Genomic DNA, 20166 nt, shown 5'->3' on the forward strand with positions numbered 1-20166 from the left:
CCAGAGCTGAACTCTGTAGTTGGTTTTCAAAGCCATAAAATCTGACAAACCTCAGATTATTCCTTTACTAGTGCCTGGGTGTGATATGAATCTATAAAGCAAAGGGGTTTGAGAAAAGGAAATTCTGAAAAGGACTTCTCAAATATGCCACGTTAGGGTTTTTTATTTAAAAGGAAATCTTTTTATTTGCAGAATGCTCTATGAAAATATTACAGGCTTAGGTGCAAATAATAGGCAGTAAATCATATTCAGTCAAACCATCATGGTTCTTTTTTTTCCCTCTGGTTTGGAAAGACTAAAAATTGCAAAAATGGAAAACGACAGCCACAAAGAAAGAGCAACAAGATGCATTTTTGTTAGTTCCAGCCTCAATTTTATGCATGCATATTTTGTTCACACAAAGGAGTGCACCTACACAGTTGGTATAAATCTAGTTCTCGGGAACTATAAAGTTCATGCCTGAATTTCACTGATGAATTTGGTCAATGACAAAGGATAAGCCCAAGAATTTAAGAACAATTAGAAAACAAAAAAAAAGGTGTAATATTGCCTTTAAAGTCTGGAATATGTGTGAATTTCAGTGTGATTACTCTTGAAAATCAGGTGTGTGAGTGAAGAGTTAAAATCTATAGCTGGCTTGAAATTAAAATACAGCCATTATTATAAACTACTAAATGAAAGAACCACCATTGAAACATGGGTATTCCATTTTTGTAACCTTAGCAACTTTTAATAAAAATTTGCCTGCTTGTCCCCCACACCTGATTAAAATACAGTTGGCATACAACTATGCTCTGCCAAATATCGGTCTCAGTTAATTTCTCTGCTGTTTCGGCTGTTGTCTGAGATTTCTAAGAAGCTTTTCTATAATTTTTGGTTACTGCTTATGAAATATTTCACAATTCTAGACAAGTTTCCCCTTTAAAGGCAGAAGACGTTGCTTCTTAAACACTTACCAGAGGTAAACAGAGTAGGGAAGTTCACGCTATTGATTTGCTCATTCTACTGATATTCTTCCCCATCTCACAAATGAGCATGTTGTTCCTGTTGTCTTAGGGAGAAAGACCAAAACTAAGAATTTTAATATACCTCCCATCTGGGAACACAGCTGTGAACTATCCCTGGGTCACTGGCAGGATCTTCTTGACTTTTTTTTTTTTTTTTTAAAAAAAAAAAAGCTAAGCAAATGAGGTGGTGGGTAGGAAAAAGCAGGAGACTGGGATATGCAAGATCATTATGTAAAAAACTGTGCTCTGCAACAGATGCAGTCCAAAACTATCCAGTAACTTTATTGTAAAGATATAAACCAGTATATCCTCCTGAAAATGCTATGTTAATTTCAGTAAGGGGAAGAGTAAAAAAAAAATACATCTGCAGACACTTCACAGTGGACAGATTAATAGCTGGCTATTATTCAGACTGTATGTTTGGACAAGCTAATATGCATTTAGACCTAAGCAGATAGAAGGGTTTTCTTCTTGTAGAGAGATTGCACGACAGATGAGTTACTCCTAATTCACTGCTATACATGACAAATTAGAGCTTCTCATACTGAGTTTTAATAATGAATGATTAGTTCCTGACACCAGCCTTGACAGATCATTAAGTACAGCAGAACTATCAAGTGTTAGTGTAATAAAATATTTTTCTTACACATCAAAACTTAAGAAAATCTGTCCCACTCTGAGAAACTTACCATAAATTTTGTTGACTTGTATTTAAAACATAGATAATTAACTCTTTACAGGAATAATATTTCTAAACATAATAAATCCTAAGTAGAAAATTTCCCTCTGTAATTGTCTGTCATGACTTAAAATGAAAAGAGGACAAGCACCAGTTTAGCATTCTCAGCATTAAGAACATATGAAAAATTACTCTCATGGGATCCAGTCAAATCCAGTTCATGGCTGGGAATAACTCCACATGCATATTTTATGTATAAATCTATATATAACTATATATTGTACACACGAGACCTGAAGTATCAGCCATTTACCATCTTTTAATAAAACAGTAGTGCTAAATGGAACTGGCTGGTAAACATCAGTCACAAGAACGTGTCAATACAGCTGCAAAGATTCTAAATGATGGAAAAAAAACATGGCCTGCTTTCAAAATAAGTCAGTGAAAGCTTATAATATATTATTACTCCTAAATTACTCCTGCTAGTTTATGGACTAAAGAAATACAACATTATGGAGTGTAAGTATGTTGCTATGGGTAGAATAACCAGGCTGGGCGACTGGTTTCACTGGAGTTCATTGTATATGAAAACACAAGACAGGGCTCCAAGGAAATACATCAAATAGTCCAATGTTAAATATAGTAAATCCAGATTTACTTTCAGAATGTTTTCCTCCAGAATATGAAACTGATTTTTTGTTTTAAGTCTTTGTCCGAGTTCCAAACAAATACAAGTCCCAGGAATATCTGTGTTCAGAACTTAACCTGAATATTTTTAGTGGTTACTGTATGTTAACAGAGAATATATCCTTTAAATTCACAGTCCTCCAGAGAACATCCTACCTGTCCCTTTTTCTCAGGATCTTCTACATGTAGTATTCCAAACCTAAAAAATACCTTCCTATGCTCTGTGAGAAAGCAGAAGTGATGAGGCGGGATTGGAATGATTAACTCACACTCCTGAAAGAGACTTTGCACCTATACTTAGCCATGGCAAGTTCCAGCTCAATTACAAATATTTTGTTTACAGTTTAGAACAGATGTTGGGATTAATTCTAATAAGTATAAACAATATAGATTGTTTATAAGTTCAAGAAACAGACTGTAGAGTACACATTTTCCAGCTCTACAACTGTATATCCAAGCTTTTTAAAATTATAAAGGTGAAAAGAGAAGGACACGAGGTTGGAGGAGGAGAAATAAAAATATAATTGTTCTACTGCAAAGGTCTATTAATGTAAAGAGGTAGCTATAACATGATGGAAGAAGCTTGACACCTCCAAATTGATCTCTTTTGGTTGGGAAAACTATGCATACTTATGACAGCAAATGGACTCAGCTGTTTCTCTGATGCACAGGCAATATAGCAGCATGATACTGAACTAGAGCACAGCAGTCTGGGGCATTTTGCATATAGCTGTTCTCCACAGCCGTTGATTTGCTAAGCTCTTGATAGCCCATTCATCCTTAACTATCTCCATGGGTCACCAGAGTTCACGGATGAGCTGTGACAAATAAGGAGAACACTATAACTAAGAACATTAGGCCTACACAAATAGCATTTAACTTAAATAGGGAAAAAAATCCTCTTACTTAATCCAGTTCATCAGCTCCACAGTGTCTGGGTCATAGAATTCTCTCAGCTCTGACAGTTCATCCATTATTCCTGGCCAGAACTATAATGAAAACAAAATAAAGCGAAATGAAGACAGAATGAACAAAACAAGTTGTGGACATTGAAACACACTGTTTCCTCTTAGCTGGTAACTGACCTTGTTCAGCTCATGGATGAGTTGCAAGACATAAGCATATCTACTCTTATAAAAGACAGTTTCAGAGTGTGAGAGCTGCAGCTCCTGCCAGATGACCAGCAGGAACATAATTACCCATTGTGGTGAGCCTGAGAAGAACAGCTTTTCTCAGATGCACATCTCACTGGAGTTTTCCAAAACTCTATTAGTTAAGATCAGTTTGTATCTTAAAATTTATGGGAAACTAAAAGTTACCACCAAATACAACTGTTCTGCATTGTACCTACTTTACAAGGGAACCATTGCAGTTCCCTTGACTACATAATGAATGTTAATATTTTAAGTTATTTTCCTAAGAGACCAAGTTTTAAGAAAAGGAATAAGATAAAGAATCATCATGAAGCAGTACAATATGTAACAGCCAAGCCATTAGATAATGCCTACGTTTACTGGGGAAGGAAAGGCCCCAGGAATCAACATAAAGTTTGGAAAGGCATCTTACAACTAAATTAAAAAAGATAGGAAATCTGTATCAGAAGTCATTAGATGTGCTATGGATGTCATTAATGGCATTTTAGGAGTTTGAATTAAAAGAGAACCACTGAAAGAAAAAAAAAAGTGTGACTGAATGGCAACATCCAATAGACTATTGGGGGAAAACATTTCAAAATTTACCGAAGACAAAGAATACATAAATCAAATTTGGAGTAAAGAAATAAGGATTGAAAAGCTTAACCCTTCAAAAAAAAAAAAAAAAAAAAGCTAACAGAACAAAGATTTATTTAAGGGTTTCTTGTTATTTAAGCTATTGAATATTCAAGGATAAAAGGGAACAATTAAGAAAGACAATTACAACACTAATGACTAACCGATTACTTTGCATCGGTCTTTTCTACATAGGATGTTATGGTGAAACCTATTCCAAACCTGCTTTCTTTAGATAATAAGGACTGCTGGCATGCAAAGTGAAATGTCACAGGAGAAAGTGTAAGAAAACCTGCCTGATTATCTAAAAAGCCACAAATCATCCAATTTAGATAATACTCACCCAAGAGTTCAGAATGAATTTGAATGTGATGCTGCTGAGCTACTTAGCAAAAATCTGCATTCTTTCACTAAAACGGTAATTATGTAGGAGGACTGGGAAGTAGGAGATACAATTGGGCTAATTAAGATACTTATTAGTTTAACTGTTTACTTCATGCATTTCTTAAAGTAATACTGGCTGGTAGATTGAGAAACATCTAAAATATAGTTATGGCAGTATCACAACCTTACAGTTTTGGGGAGTACACTCGTATTATAATAGAAATTTCTGCTCTTCAGAAGATCTCTCGAGAGCTTAGTAAGTAAATTAAGCAGTTGTGAAATGAGACTGTAGTGTCTCTTTATCAATTAATATTTCCTCTCTTCTTTACTAAACTACATTGGATAGCTAAACATTTTGAGAGCTTGGAGTCCTCCAGGGTGGAGACAAAAGGAAATGGGCTCCGCTTTGCCTCTAGATCATGCTGCAAACCTGCGCTGCAATCTACTGAGAATCCGGTGACACTATGCTATCCAATGAATGCTGGGACTATCATATGGCATTAACTAATCTATATAGATTAACATTAATATTAATGAATATTATTTTTCTAGCTAGAAAGCCCAGAGTTAGATAATTGTGCTAGCCACAAACTTGGAGGTGTTGAACAGTTAACTGATGATCATGGGAATTTAGTAGTTCTCAAATACAAGGACACTAATTTTGTATTCACAAAGTATAAGCATTAATTCTTTGGCCTCTAAGTGAAAAGCAAGTACTACTACATTATTTATGTAGTATTCTTGTTGGTCCAAGAATGAAAATTAAGACTATCCTTAGCGAAACAGGATTAGATATTATGAATAGAAATACACAACATTTCCTTTTGTCATTTTTTCTACACACTGTCAAGCTTACAAAAGGCAGACTGAGCACAACTAATGACTGATGTAAAGCCTATGAAAATCAGTGACTTCTGTTGACTTCAGAATTGAATCTGACAGGATTTACCAACTTCACATCTGCTCATGAAGAGTGGGAGGAAAGTTATTCCTAGTTGATCTGTCACATTAGACTATGTATTAGAATGTCATGCTCTTGGCATCACCCATGTCAATATTTCTATCATTTTCAGAGATAATGAAAATGGTAAATGACTTCCCTAACCAGCATACCAATGGAAAAAAGTCCTAAAAGTCATCTAGCAGAAGAATTTACCTTTAAATGTTTGACCATAATAATTTGTTTCTGGGACAGACTGAAAATAACATAAGTACTTGACTAGTTTCACAAGTCTGTACTTGAAAACATACAAGATGAGGCAGCAGTATAGAACATTATTATTATTATTTCTGCTCCTACAATTAATCACTACACAAATTAACAATCTGCATTTTATCCGCAACTTAGTTAAAACCAAACCAGACAACTTATATTTCCATAAAATTGCGCATGTACATCACACCTGGAAACTTACACATACAGTCAGACAGACATTTGTATCTACAAACAACTGCTTCGGATCAAATGAGCCCAACTGATCCTTAACATACAAGGTATGCACTTCATGCAGCCTATCCTAATTTTTAAAATTCAGCTACAAATCTTGTATGTAATTATTTATAAAACAACACCCCTTTAGGAGAGAAGGAAAATTCCATGCAACTAAAAGATGCCAAAACAACTGAGAGAAAAAAGTCTTACCTTATATGAAACATATAGTAATGTAATTATTGGTACAGAATACTTAATCACACGTGTCTAAGAGAAATCGGAAAAAAAAGAAATTGGTTATTCTTATGATAAATTTATTTCGATAGACTTATTTTTTAATGTATTGATACCTGACATATTTATCATGTGATACTATTTACAGAGTTTGAATTTTGAGATCATATTCTGATCTTGCTTTCAAGTAAAACTTATTACAGACCCATCACAAATGACAGATGATTTCTTAAAATGGTGACTAGGTCTTTTTTTAGTAAAATTACTTTTCATCACCACATCTATATTGCCATCTAGTGTACTCAAATGGAATTGTTTAATATATAAACCACTAGAAAATACATTTTACTTACTAAATTGATACAAATGTACTTCAAAGATGTCCAGTTTAAGAAGACAACAAACAATATTCATTTCAGATGTCTTAGAATTCTGAGTCTTGATTTTGTTTAGATATGGAGCAAAAACAAATTTCATGAAATGCTGTAAGTATACTGCTAACCCTCTGTGATGTGTAGAGATGAACACACTTCAGGGTAAGTTTCCACACTTCTGTACTGCACAGGCCAAAAGATGCAAATACACACATGTGGGATGTCCAGAGGTACTTCATTCTGTAAGAACAGAGACAAGTTTTTGCTGATCATCCGGAGCTCTGCTAAGCTGTCTTGTTGAGAGCAGTTATGTTAGAGAAATTCTGAACACAGTTTTCTTGGACTTTCAGGACTCTGAAATAACTGAGTAAAAGACTGATTTGGCACTTTGCTATGTGCTCTTGAGAACATCTCTGCTCCCAAGCTTCCAAACATTCTTTTTGGCAGGATTTTTGGGAAATGCCTCTATCTACAAGCAGAAACGCATCAGGGAGAGAAAGAAAGTTCATGACCCTATCAGTCTGTGGTCAGAGTATTCTACGCTCTTATCAAAATATACTCAATTGCCTAAAAATGCCTTTAGTAGAATTAAAAAAAAATATACCTCATTGTGCTTAATGCCAGACATCCAAAAAGGACCGTGTGAATTAAGTTGTAAGCAGCATCAGGCTTCAGTGTTATTGTGCATTCTTCCATTTTTTCCATGAACTGGACTTGATTTGAACCACTAAGTAAAGAGAAGAAATAAGAAGTGTTACATTAAGTTCCGTAACACCTTTCATATAGTTGTCTGTACTTCAAAAAGCATTTAATCCTTCTGATGCTAAAGAGCAATGCTACTGCTATCAGTCCACAATCTTCTGTTATATCTACGATATAATTAAGCCTGATAGCACCAACTTGATGCAGCAACAGGAATTTATTTTCATGTCTGGTTTTCCAGAAATGCAACGGTTTTAAATGAGCTGGTTTAGAATGATGCAAAATTGTTTACAGAAAGGCATGCCTGATTTATTGCTTGAAGCAGCTACTCCCTACAGCCCTAAGGTTCATAGGGCTTCCGATGAAAGCGAAGAACTTACCTGTATTTTGTGGGGCTGTGCTAGCATATCTGGATGCTACTAAAGCCATAGGTTGGAAATAAGTTTACAGAAAAGATGCGCTGAAAGGACTGGCTATTGCTTGAGGTTGCTAGCCTTGTGAATGTATGTGGAGGGCAGATCTAAAAAAAGAAGCTGCTTAAATGTGTGGGTGTTTTCCCTGTTTTTTCAGGTGCGAGATAATTGAGATAACTGAGCAGTGTTAAAAATCAGGGTAATGTTTGGGATTACATTTAGGATTACCGAAAATAAGAGCTGCAGAGTCTTCTGTTTGTATTTAAAATGGATTGATGCAGCTGTTTTTTCAAGAGGTTGGCTGAACAGTACCAACATGCCTTGCAGATGACTATGAACTTCACAATTATCATAACATAGTTTCAGAGTCAGAATGTCTTGGACCCTCTCTCTCCCCCTTTTATCCTGTTCTCCATAAAATCTAGAATGAGTGGCGTTAGTTATGGGACGTTCCTTGAATTTTTGCTTAATCAAGTTTTATATCATCCCTTCTAACTTTTGCCCCAAGTGGTAAATGTAAAACTGAGTGGTCTATAATGAACCATTTACTTTTTTTTTTTTTTTTTTTTTTTTTTCAAAATAGTGGTTCAGTACTGATTTCCTACTAGTGTTCTGTAAATTCCTCCAAATCCTACAGTTTAGCTATGGGAACTGGCAGCAGTGATGAACAGTTGCAGTTCACCACTCCTGCTTCTCCACACAGATCACAGAAAGTTCAGCACAGACTATCCTACCTCATTTCTGGGCAGTTTGAGGATACTGCAGGGAAATCTTTGATTTGAAGTGCTTTGCACAGGGAAAATGGGATGAACTAAAGAAACTAACACTGTTTTCTCTAAAGACACCCTTCCCCGGCTTCCCCTCCACCCCAAAAGCCCCAACCAAACGACCCTACACATACACACATGAGCCCACACAAAACTTCAACAGCAAACAAAAGAGCTTGAAGGAATCTAGGGATGAATGCTTCTTTGTTTAGTCTCGTTACATCCTTTACATTTTTAGCTTTAATAGGAAGTTACTTATTTTGCCTGATCTTGCTATTACTTGTCCTACTGTTTCCTTGGTACCTGTGGAAAGTAATACCTTATGCTGCTGTATTCAACTGTCAGTTCCTTAGCCTATTGAAGAAGAGAAAATTGACAAAAATCTGAATTATTCTTAAAACATATTTTACCTGAGGTTCCGAAAGGCAACAATTACAGCTGCTACTGTCATAAGGAAGAGAACAAATACGTAGACGCAAAAAAGTAATGTATTCGAGAGTCTTGAAAAAGTATTTAATGGTAGTAAACCAAAAGCTTCTTCGCAAAGATACAGGTTAGCATCAAAATCTCTAAAGAAAAAAGAATAATCCTTGTCATAATGTATTACGTAACTTGATATCAAAAAGGACCAAAGTTTCCTTTTTTTCAAGTAATTATAAAGGCAGTTGTGCAGATTATTATAAAGGAAAACGGGTGACATAAGTGAGGTAAAAATCCATGATTTCTCACCAAGATTTTGAGCAACAACCTGCAGGCTTCACTTAATGAAGTCATACAAAAAAGTAAAATTGCAGCTAAATCATACCTTGTTGCCCCAAATCCAAATTTTGCTTTCAGGAATTTGAATATATGTTCATCTGACTCAAGATTAAGAATTTTCTACAAAGAGGGAAAAAGAAAGGAAATTAAATGGAAATCTTTGTAAAGGCTCAGCAGTCTAAGAATGCAGTATAAATTATACTTATTATAAAATTACAGGTAAGCTTCAAGTTATGAATCCATATTCAATTATTTGGTGTTAATTTATGCAGTTTTAAGAATGTTTTAAAATCTATATACCAAAAAGATAAGCAAAACAATCTTTCATTTCTAAAACACAACCTCTGAAAACCAGTGAAATCTCACTGCACTTTTAAAAATGATACTACTGTAAATAATTAACAAATAGCTTTTAACATAATACATTTTGTATGTTTCTATATTAAAAATTATTTGCTTACCTTGATAAATTTATTTATTAGGAGAGTCAAGAACAAGACTAATAGTACATGGAGGATAAGTTTCGCAAGCCTATTAAGCAAGCCACCCTTTTTTAGGTTTTTCTAGAAAGAAGAAAATTAGTATTTCAGTACTTTTTTGTCTCTATTTGGAACAAAATATTAGTATTTCAGTACATTTGTATGTATTCAGAACAAAAGCAACACAGACCATCTGAAATGGCTTATCTGCTAGGCCTCATCAGGATCAAATCTGTATTAGGTTCATGTAATGCAAAAATGTAAATGCAAACATAACCAAGTATCCAGAATAAAGACACATTTCTTCCACCAAACGGAGGGGACACCACCATAAAAACTCCCCAGCCTATTGATCTGGGAGAGTTTTGTAATTAGCCCAAGAGCCTATCTTCAGAGGCGGTCCCTTTATATTTACCAAACTGCTGGCACCCAGTGCAACTGGTCATTTTCCAAGATTCTCCTCATTTCAATAGTATTGTGTGCCTTTTGAAATATCTACTTATAATGCGGCAAAGATGTCTTCTGGTTCTAACTGTCCATTGATAGAATTTTGAGCAATTTTCCATTTCAAAGCTCCAGATCTGAGAACAGTTCTTTGGCTGCTCAGAGGCAGCTTGGAATAGGTGCAGACATTGTCTAACTACAAACCCACAGTCCTGATTTTAAAATATCACGAGTGAGAGACAGCAGGAATGGCCCTGTAAGTTCACATATTCTGGTTAGAGGCTGTCAATGCCAGTACTGGAAAAAAAGATAACTGTAAATACAGGAAAAAAATCCTAATCTTTGAAAGAAACAATAGATTTCAGTAAACTGAATGTGACATGCCTAACGCTCACAGTGTATTTTGTTGGAGGCAGATCCATAAATACAAGTCCTGCTGAAACAGGTGTGAAATCTGTTTATGCAAATTTTTTTTGCAGGATCCAAAACTGCAGCTTGCACAATAATAAATGTTAATAGCAATCACAGAATTATCGTGTCTGATGTGTTGGTTATGCTGTAGTTACAGTAATTGAATTCATTATTTGATCATGCAATGTTTTTGCTGGTTTATGCTATAATAATTCCTTTAATTAGTATTAGTAATTTAAGATTATAATGCATATAAATTACTCACTTATCTACGTACATCACACTTTATTTAGTGCTACAGAAATATTTTGATACCTACCTGGATTGTTCTTGCTATCAAGACAGAAGCATTAAAACTTATCAGTAATGATCCAAGAATCATAGAATTAAAGAACTGCAGGACACAGACTAGCAGTAATCCAGAAATTTGAATGAAATACAGCCACATAACCTGTAACAATAATTAGATTTTTATGCCTACAAAACTTTACAGTCATAGCTGCTTTTCTTTGAATATGTTTTATAATTTATTTCAACATCAATTATTTTTACAAATAATGTATCACCTTGCACTAAATCATTACACTTATAGCTGTTACTATATCCTTTCTGTATTTATGTCCTGAACTAGTCAGGTTAATACTTTATGCCTAGGGAAGCCTGATGCTATATTAAAGTAAATAAGTTAAACAGTTGAAGACTGAGGAAAATATGAATTACTTAATATTTGGAAGGTGTTCTGTATTTTCTTAGTCAAGTGTTTCTGTAGGCTCTCTGATGTCTTTATGACTAAAGAGTTATGGCTCAATGCAGTCCAGCAATCCAACATCAGCTGATTTCTCTAATTTTTTATAACAGTTTAGTACTTTTGAGCTATACTAAACTATTACAAACATTAAACTGAATGCAAACACCAAAAAACTGCTGATTTTCTGATACAGTGGCACCAAAACATAAATTTTACCTGACACAAAGATCCTGAGTTCAGTCTTCTATTACAGCAGTGGTGTAAGTCAGTATTAAGTAGCCCAACAAACTCCAACAAATTTAAGTAGCACTTTTTGGAAAATGAATATGGAGTAAGAGCGGTGCAGTAAGTCCACTTCAGTACAAATCAGGATGAAGCTGGTAATTTGCCAGCTTTTAAGGTACCTGATTAGTCACATCAATTGCTAACTTCACCTTACATTTGCAGATATAATAAAGCGTTTAGAAACTGTTAAATAAACCACATTTATTTTGATATGCAGCCACCATACGAATTTTCAGTTAAGATAATCACTAATATTCAAGTCTGCTTCAAATTTAAAAGGAAATTAACAGGAATTACTCTTCATCCTACTGTAAACTTCCTTAAAGTACAGTTTTTTCAACTACTGTAAGTTTTTACAAGGGCTAAAATCATCTAGGTAGAATTTCAGTTACATGAAATCCAAAGACAATGTTTTCATCATCTATAGTATTTTTCTATTTCCTAAGATTGACTGTAAATGATCCCTTATCTTCTTTGTAACACTTGTTTTACTTCTTGGCTCATTCAGTTCAGCAGCAGTGACAATGTTGTTATTTTGTGGTGAATTTCAACGTACAAAAGACAACTGCTTCTCTTGAGCAATCTGGTCTGTCTTCTTCCTTCTCTTTGTGGTACAGTGCCTACTTGTAACTTTCAAACACGGGTGCACAATACCTGAGGCAAAAGTCATACATTGTTATGACTTCAGCTTAGGCAAAGATTTCTTATGCTACTTTTTTTTCTGGCTACTTCCAGAGGACATGCTTAAGCTGCGGTATTAGATCAAATGTTACAATGGTGTTTAAAAGCATTTCCTTAATAGTGCCAAAACATAGCTGTGTCTAAACAAAACTAGACAAAAAATTAAACAATAGAAGTGAATTACATAAAGTGAAATAAAATAATCTGAAAAAAGATCAGAAATGGTGGTGTTCTGATTATTCATTTTTACACTTGCAGTATATACACTGTGATTACTTAAAAGCACAAAGTAGCACAGTGTATGGTCTGTATTACTTTGGGCATTCAGGCCAATGGTTAGTAAACTACCTCCAAAACTTTTAGCTTTATGATAGAAAAGAAAAAAGTTTGGTTATTTCCAAATAGGATCTTACCTTGGCTGTGGGAAGCATGTCAAAGCAGTCCAGTATGAACAATGCCAATGCTTGTATCAGCATCATAAACTGGTTAAACTGCCAAGTCAGGCTAAAGAGAAATGTTGCTATGAATACAGTCATAAGGGTCAATTTCTGGAAGAAGGGAAAGAAGTTTTAACTTTCTAGTTTCCTTCATCAAAAAACAAAACAAGCAAAAAACCCCCCAAAATCTCAACGAAAAACAACCAAAACCCACCTTAATTTGGTTTTATTTTAAATCCATTTTTTAAATATTGCTAAGAGTTTTCTAACTGCAATAACTGTTTGGAGGATAACAAACACTTTTGAGTTACAAGTTCTTGTGTTTAAGCCTGTATTTTACCACTGTAAAATGGTGAGATCTCAAACAATTTCAGCCTGTAGATTAATACGCAATATGTGCAATATCCACTGCTATAAACACTCATGAAGTATTTTGTCCTAAGATTAAGAGAATTTTCCGAGACTAATTTTACTGCGTCACACTTGTCAGAAATACTCACTTCTTGAATAGGCTGTAAATGAGTTCGGAGTAGGTATGTGATGGCTGCTATCTGAACAGCAAAGAATGGTAGTGCCCAGTTCTCTCTTAAAGGAATGGTGAACTCTACTCGTGTAGTATCTATTCTGTACAAAACAAATGGAGTTTCATAAATTTAAAACAAATAAAACACCAACTTAGTGACAGAGGTTGCAATGACTGGCATTTTTGTGGTATTTCAACTACTTAGTGATAAAAACTAAGGCTTTACACTCTAGTTCCTTCAACATGCTTAGCTCTGAAAAAATACGATTATAAAGGTTCTGCAAGTCCTCCATTGCTTCTGTAGCTCAAATATTGTACTTTAGCTTCACTTCCTGTTAAAAAACTTAAACTATCTATTAATTCTTAATTATGAAGCACAGCTTGGGCAATTTGAAAATGAACAAACCCCCAAACAAAAACACTCCCAAAACCAAACACGTAGAGTTATCATAGAATCATTACAGTTGGAAAAAGACCTCTAAGTTCATCAAGTCCAACTGTCAACCCAGCACCACGATGCCTACTAAACCATGTCCTGTTGTGTTTTCACACCATAGGTGATTTTACTTCATTTTTTGGCTTGTAAAAAGCACACGTAAGAATAAATAGGTATTAATCTCTTCACTGTGACCCAGTGCACTGGATTTGAATACTGCTAAACCAGTTAGGAATGTCTGATCATTTTTGAATGCTCTAACATAAAAAGCATGTGACAGAAGTTAGTAAAACTTCCCCAAAGGGCAGTCATTTATAAAACCTGAATTAAAAGTTAAAACCAAAAAATAATTCCCTTTATTCTTGTGTAAAGAAAATACTTGCTAAAAGGAAAGTAAGCAATACATCTGAGATACGCTTAGCTGGATTTAAAAAACACCTAAAACGGAGCTACTCAGTAGCTTCAGATGTACTTCATCTGGACAGAAAGTCTTTATCCAAATCAATTCCATGCACTTATTCTATTTGCATAAAGGATAGCAAGCTTCCATTGTTCTTTAATTATTAGAAAGATGGACAAACCTGCTCCAAATATTCTGTAAATGGAAAAGATGATCTCATGAAATAAACATGTGAGTTACTGCACATTGCATGTATTTTTAAACTACTTTCATATTAGGAGAAAGAAACATTTTACCACTTACAATTCTTTTCTAATGGACTTGCTTGCAGATAAACTTATTACAGCTGCTGATTAAGATATCAAACAGTTTTGATAGAACTGACAATATATTTTTATTTTCTTTATTAAGTTACAGATAACAGCCCATGTCACCAGCCTTAGCTTCATGACAGCAGCTTACTGCTGGCCTAAAGCCAGTTCTTTAATTTTTCTCCCCAAATTGAGAAGTCAAGTGATATAGCACTAGAACAGCTCAATTACCATCTTTTTTTTCTCTGAGTCTTAGTGTAGCAGATGTTTACAGGAATAAGGGAACAGAAAAGCTGAACTTTTGATGATCTTAGGTTGCTGAAGGAATCCCTGAAGGCTGGGTGTGGGGCAGTGAGGAGAGACCTGAAGGGCATATATGTAGGTGTCTTTAACACTCAAGGGATCCTAGGCTGGAGAAGACAGGATACATCACCTGGAGATCCAGACACACCTGAAAGATGTAGTCCACTTTCAGAGAACAATTTAAGCCAAAATTTTCTACTCAAACTTCTTGAAACTTTAAAATCCTAGTCTGCAATGTCAGCTCACTTCTGACTACTTCCTAATTATTTTGTATTACTTAAGCATTTTTCCATTTTCTGGCTAATCTGGAGAGATCTTATACTTTCATTTTTTCATCCAGTTAATCATGCACTTGAGCGTTTAATGCCTTACCTTTGACATGAGGTACAATTTTTAGAAAGATTGAATGTTTAATCTCACTTACCTGTTTGTAATATACCAGCAAGCTGCCAACAACCCTGAAAGCCATGTTCCACTAAGAAGCCAGCTTGTTACATACAGAGCAATGACATAAACTGCCTGAAGTCCAAACAAAGTGTAGATATAAAAATAAACGGGCTCTAGGTATTGCTGTAAAACACAAGAATATTGATGTTGACATAAAACACTCATGGGGGGATTATACTTAGTATGAATTAGGTTTTGCTTTTACAAATTAAGAAGGTATTAGGAATAAGTCTAATCAGCAAACAACTAAAAAGGGGAGCTATGATTCACTGTGCAATCTTCATAATGTACTTACAATCTAAAGCCATAAATAAATGCCTACCTGAATTGGAAGAATCCTATACAGAATGCTGAGAAACACCTCCTGGTAAACATTCATTCTTTCAAGTATGTTAATTGTCCTCACAGATTCAGTTTTATTGTCATATACTAAACCATGTAAACCTTAATGATAAAGAGAAATTGAAATAGGAGATTGTCATTTTCCCCCTCCATCTTCATTTGAACAGTGAATAACTTTTTCAAAGGTATTTTAGGATCTCTAATCAAAAACTGCAAACTTTGAGTCAAGGATTCAGATCACACTAGCTCTGAATCAACATGACCTTCCAAGGTATTCAGTTTCCCTGCTTCAAATGTGACTCAGAGTGCTAATTCAAGTTCTATATATTTAGTAACGTATAAATGTATTCTTACGCTTGCATTCCTAGCATAGAATCTGTGGTACATCCTGGATCTTGAGAACCATTCTTGTCCCTACTGTGAATATAGGTGATGTCAATATTGCCAAAAGTGTAGTATAAGCAAAATTGCTTGGGAGCAACAGTTAAATATCTAGAGAACACGAGACTGTCACAGAAAACCCCAGCATCATGTATGAGTTTCTTGGAAGCTGCTCATTGTGTCACTTACTGTCCAGACATATAGCAAAAAAAATTGCCCCTTCTCACAAATAGATCATAATTATAATTAAACAAGAGAAGAGGAAAAAGGAAGCTAATAGACTGAACGAACTAGCAAGGTTGAAACCTTAACAGATACGAAAGTTGTCCCTCAAAGTGATTGCCTTCATCAGAATGTGAAGGTGTGGCACAGAAACCAATGTATCAGTGTGAAATTTATTATGTCCATAACTTAGTGGCTCCCTGGCGTATGAACAGAATAAACTAAATTGTTACGCTATCTTTGACAGTTATGGTATTCCTTGTTCTCAACTATACTTGAAAAAATATTAAAAATAGTCAGCCGACAACACAAAGTAAAACTTACTTTACAGTTTACAATACCTTGCTGGATGGAAGCAGCCTGAATCATCTGTTTGTAGTAGGAATAATAAAGTCCACATTCTGTTCTGAATGAAATTTCTCTTTCAACTTCCTGCAAGTGAAAGTTCAATAGTAAATTCACTTTCCATTTGCTTTTCACAATCATATGAAGCTGCCTTCAACTGAAATTCTTGCTGCACCAGGGAAATTGACCTAAACAGTGGTTTGAGTGCTTAGGTTTGTGCATTCTATGCAACCTAGCTCAAATAAAGGTAAAATACATGCATAAATTAAGGTGAGAGGCAAATGGCTGAGATGTCAATGCCATTTGCATGAAATGTATATGCCTTTTGTGATTCTGATATGCTGCTCGAAAACATTTTGGACCTTTTTCTATTTTTTGTAATACTAAATGTTTAGATAGTTGCAGTGGCTAACAGCTGGACTTCAAAACTGCATATGCTTTCTCCATGCATTTAACCTTTTCTTCCAGATGCGCATATCCCATTGTGTTCCGTGGCTTTGCCACCTTAAGGCTCAATTAATTCACTGTGCTACACTTGGGACTGCACCATAATGCCACTTGAGATCTCAGCTGGCAGGCTATGCTGCTGCCCGCTTGTTAAATGCTGTTTCCTACAGGAAGCCAGCTGTTCACCACTCTCATGCTTAACTTACAGGTTAAAGGAAAAGCAATTCATTACTTGTATTCAGGTGTAGGTAACGTTATAATTTTAAATTTTAAAATGTTCAAATTATGTAAACTATGTACACTTCAAACTATGCCTCTTCTTGGCTCTTATTGCAGCAGGTGGAGCCTAGTGAGATATGAAAGCTCTCCTAGAGAAAACTGCTCTCAGTAGAGGAACTTTGGTTTGGAATTCACCTCCTTTTGTTAACTCATTAGTTGTGAAGACCTAACGAAATTTAACAAATTTAGAGCTTTGGCAACCAGATTTAAAAAAATAAGACTGCATGAACAACCAATCTGACAAGAAATAATAGGCATCTTATAAAAAATTGTTTTACTATTAGTGATCTTTTTAGTAGTTTATAGAAAAACATCCCGGCAAATACCTCTCATAAGCAGTAAGTCAGATAAGGTTTATATTCAGATTTGAAAACACAATAAGATTCCTGTATGCGGTGTAAGCAAGTCATTACGAAATTTAAGTGAGATTTGTGAAGATAATCTTATTAAATCAGCTTTCTTTAGTAAAGAACATTACTGAAATAACAGAACGTTACAGTTCTCTGAGATTTTTATGAATGCCATTCTGGTTAATGCGACCTTGCACAGAATCCCAAGACTTTCACCTTTCTTATATAGTCCCATCTGTTTTGCTGGAATAGAATCAATACTATCTCAGGGCTAACATAAAGCTAGATTAAAAAAAAATCATGTTCCTCCCTCCTCTACTGCCCAGTATAGAATCCTGTCTCAAAACATGTGTTTTATTGTAGTCAACTGTTGGCAAACTAACCTAATATTAGTTCTGGTCTGAGAAAAATCAACAGATAAAAACACATCTGATTCAATGTAAGTTCACAATTAAACTCTCCAGCTGCTCTACGACACACAAATCACTATAATACCCACAGAAGAAACTGACATTGGCACTAAATACTAAAAGCCACACACTTAGAAAAATGAGAATGCTGGATTTTGAATGAGCTCTAGTTTCAAATTCATCACTACTGAGAAGTTTTCTAATACTAAAGAGTGGCTGATTCTAAGTGCTCATAAAAAAAAAAAGGAGAAGGAATGTTAACATTTGGAATTTATTAAGGGGGAGAGAGTAGTCACAGAGGGGGATCTAATTAGCAAAAATGCATTCAAACATGATTAATTTGTAATCCTGGGACCAGCTGTATTCAACCAAATGCTATACTTTATGAGACAAACACTCGTGAGTTTTACATCTGTTTCATGCTAAGATAACATCTGTTTTATCCACTCACAATACTTTTCCAGTTCTACAGCAATTTATACTTTTCCTAGTATTCCATGTCAATAAAAACATACAGACTTATGGGTAAGCATTGTAAGAGCCCATCTTTATCTTTCTGTATATTCAATTTGTGAGTGTTTAACAAAGAAGTTACCGCTGTTCCAAGGGAAAAGAAAAAAAAGAAGAAAAAAAGAACGCTCTCCTCTAGAGAGTTGCATATGATTTCAATTTATGCAATTACATCCTAACAATATTAAGCATTCAAAACAAAACACAAAGGACTCTTCCTCTTAAGGGCAGTGCAAAATTCTAGAGCAAACCAGAACTCCTCAAACTCCTTAACTAAGTCATTTGAAATACTGAGCAAGCAGCCAGAGTCTGAGTTGAGTTTTCCTATAAATAAAGAGCATAAGCAAAGCTCGAATTACTTGTCTTTTCTGACAGAGCTAAAGCATAATTTGTGTAACTGAAAATATTTTTAGTTGTTCAATTTAAGATCAGAAAGATTTGAAAATAATCTCAACCATACAAGCGGAAACTCAATATAGATAGCTGTGATCGGTGCTCCTGGTTACAAATCATGCCTTCAGCAAACGTATTTAATCCTTGTACACGGCCTCTTGGCTGGCTAACCTCACGCCCATCTGCTAGAATAGCACAGTTCCTACTCAGATCAGGCTTTTGATCCACAGTAAAAGCACCCGTGACCACCCAACAGGTACTTCTTTGGAAAAGTATCACCGAAGTACTGGACGGCCCTCCTTCTCCTTATGGCTTAAGCATTCACTTCTTAGAGTTCTAATTAGCTGGCTACTCACTTTCACACTTTTTTTCATCTTCCTTTTACATTCAAAATGTAAAATGGAAAATATAAGCACTTCAGAGGAAGAATCACAGAATCATTATACTGCCTGTCTGAAAGATTTAAAAGTTTATATTCTCATTCCAGACATCTTGCAAGCAGAAATTTTATTAAAGGAAAATTCAGTAATAGTAGTCTAAATGCTTACTCAGAAGGTATGAAGAACAAATGAAAACTCTGAAGTTTACATCTTTGCGTTACAGTATTAGTTTGCTATATGGCCTTTGCTCATTCCTGTTAAAAGTTTCTTCACAGTTTGCATTTGAACAAGCAATTCAACAGCTGACAGAAGTGATGCAGTTGTCCCCTCACCCCACGTATTTTGTTATTTTCACAGTAGATCCTGTTCCTAAAAGATAGCATACTTGAGGAGCAGTCACTAAACTGCTATTGAAAATTACTGAAAATAGACTAGGCATTTTATATGTGTAGTGCCAGAACGTTTTCAGAAAACTGAGAAAGGGTTCTTGGCTAAGAAATCTGTTTTGGCTTTCACCATCATAAACAGAAATCTTTATTGTTTTAATGCATCTCAGAAGAGATTAGAACTTTTTTCTTCAAAATTGTTTGGTCAAGGTAAGTGATTATAACCTTCTGTGACTCCTACTGGAAGTGTACACAAACACTAATGGACACGGTATTCTGCATTATACTTTTTTTTCGTAGTTCCTTCAGGAGGTCTTGGGATTAAAAAACAAAACAAAAACCAATCATGTACCTCTTTCATGGCATAAACCACTCCTTGAGATCTGTATTTTCAGTTTTTCTGATAAGGAAACTGTATTATGTCTTTCTCCAACGACCACAGCAAATTTATAACAGCATGCATATTTACTAGCAAATAAGAACAAGAGTCACAGATACTGCAGCAGCTGAAATCAATGCACTGTTGAAAGGCATACTCAAAATAGAACAGAACAGTGAAACAACCACAGAGCAGTTTTTCAGGTGAACCATTGCTGGAAGACACTCAAA

The 20166-nt window shown here is 35.0% G+C and overlaps 1 protein-coding gene across 4 annotated transcripts in view; it reads right to left on the reverse strand.

Annotated features, from left to right (window-relative positions):
• The window catches only part of DPY19L3 (dpy-19 like C-mannosyltransferase 3), a 35329-nt gene that overhangs the window by 8304 nt on the left and 6859 nt on the right, over positions 1 to 20166 (reverse strand). Inside the window, exons 4-17 of one of the 4 annotated variants that reach the window (XM_086758061.1) lie at positions 16399 to 16489; positions 15435 to 15556; positions 15090 to 15235; positions 13193 to 13316; positions 12669 to 12803; positions 10861 to 10992; positions 9669 to 9770; positions 9254 to 9327; positions 8859 to 9017; positions 7171 to 7293; positions 6695 to 6806; positions 6169 to 6225; positions 3459 to 3542; positions 3280 to 3362 (exon numbers count right to left, since the gene is read on the reverse strand). In XM_086758061.1, coding sequence (XP_086614187.1) covers positions 3280 to 3362; positions 3459 to 3542; positions 6169 to 6225; positions 6695 to 6806; positions 7171 to 7293; positions 8859 to 9017; positions 9254 to 9327; positions 9669 to 9770; positions 10861 to 10992; positions 12669 to 12803; positions 13193 to 13316; positions 15090 to 15235; positions 15435 to 15556; positions 16399 to 16489 — 1544 coding nt within the window. Of the gene's footprint in view, positions 1 to 3279; positions 3363 to 3458; positions 3543 to 6168; positions 6226 to 6694; positions 6807 to 7170; positions 7294 to 8858; positions 9018 to 9253; positions 9328 to 9668; positions 9771 to 10860; positions 10993 to 12668; positions 12804 to 13192; positions 13317 to 15089; positions 15236 to 15434; positions 15557 to 16381; positions 16490 to 20166 lie in introns of all 4 variants that reach the window. The other 3 variants (XM_086758064.1, XM_086758062.1, XM_086758063.1) reach the window with 3 other exon arrangements.

Source organism: Chlamydotis macqueenii, chromosome 13, assembly GCF_036417535.1.
Source record: "Chlamydotis macqueenii isolate bChlMac1 chromosome 13, bChlMac1.mat, whole genome shotgun sequence".
In the NCBI taxonomy this organism is placed as follows: Eukaryota; Metazoa; Chordata; class Aves; order Otidiformes; family Otididae; genus Chlamydotis; species Chlamydotis macqueenii.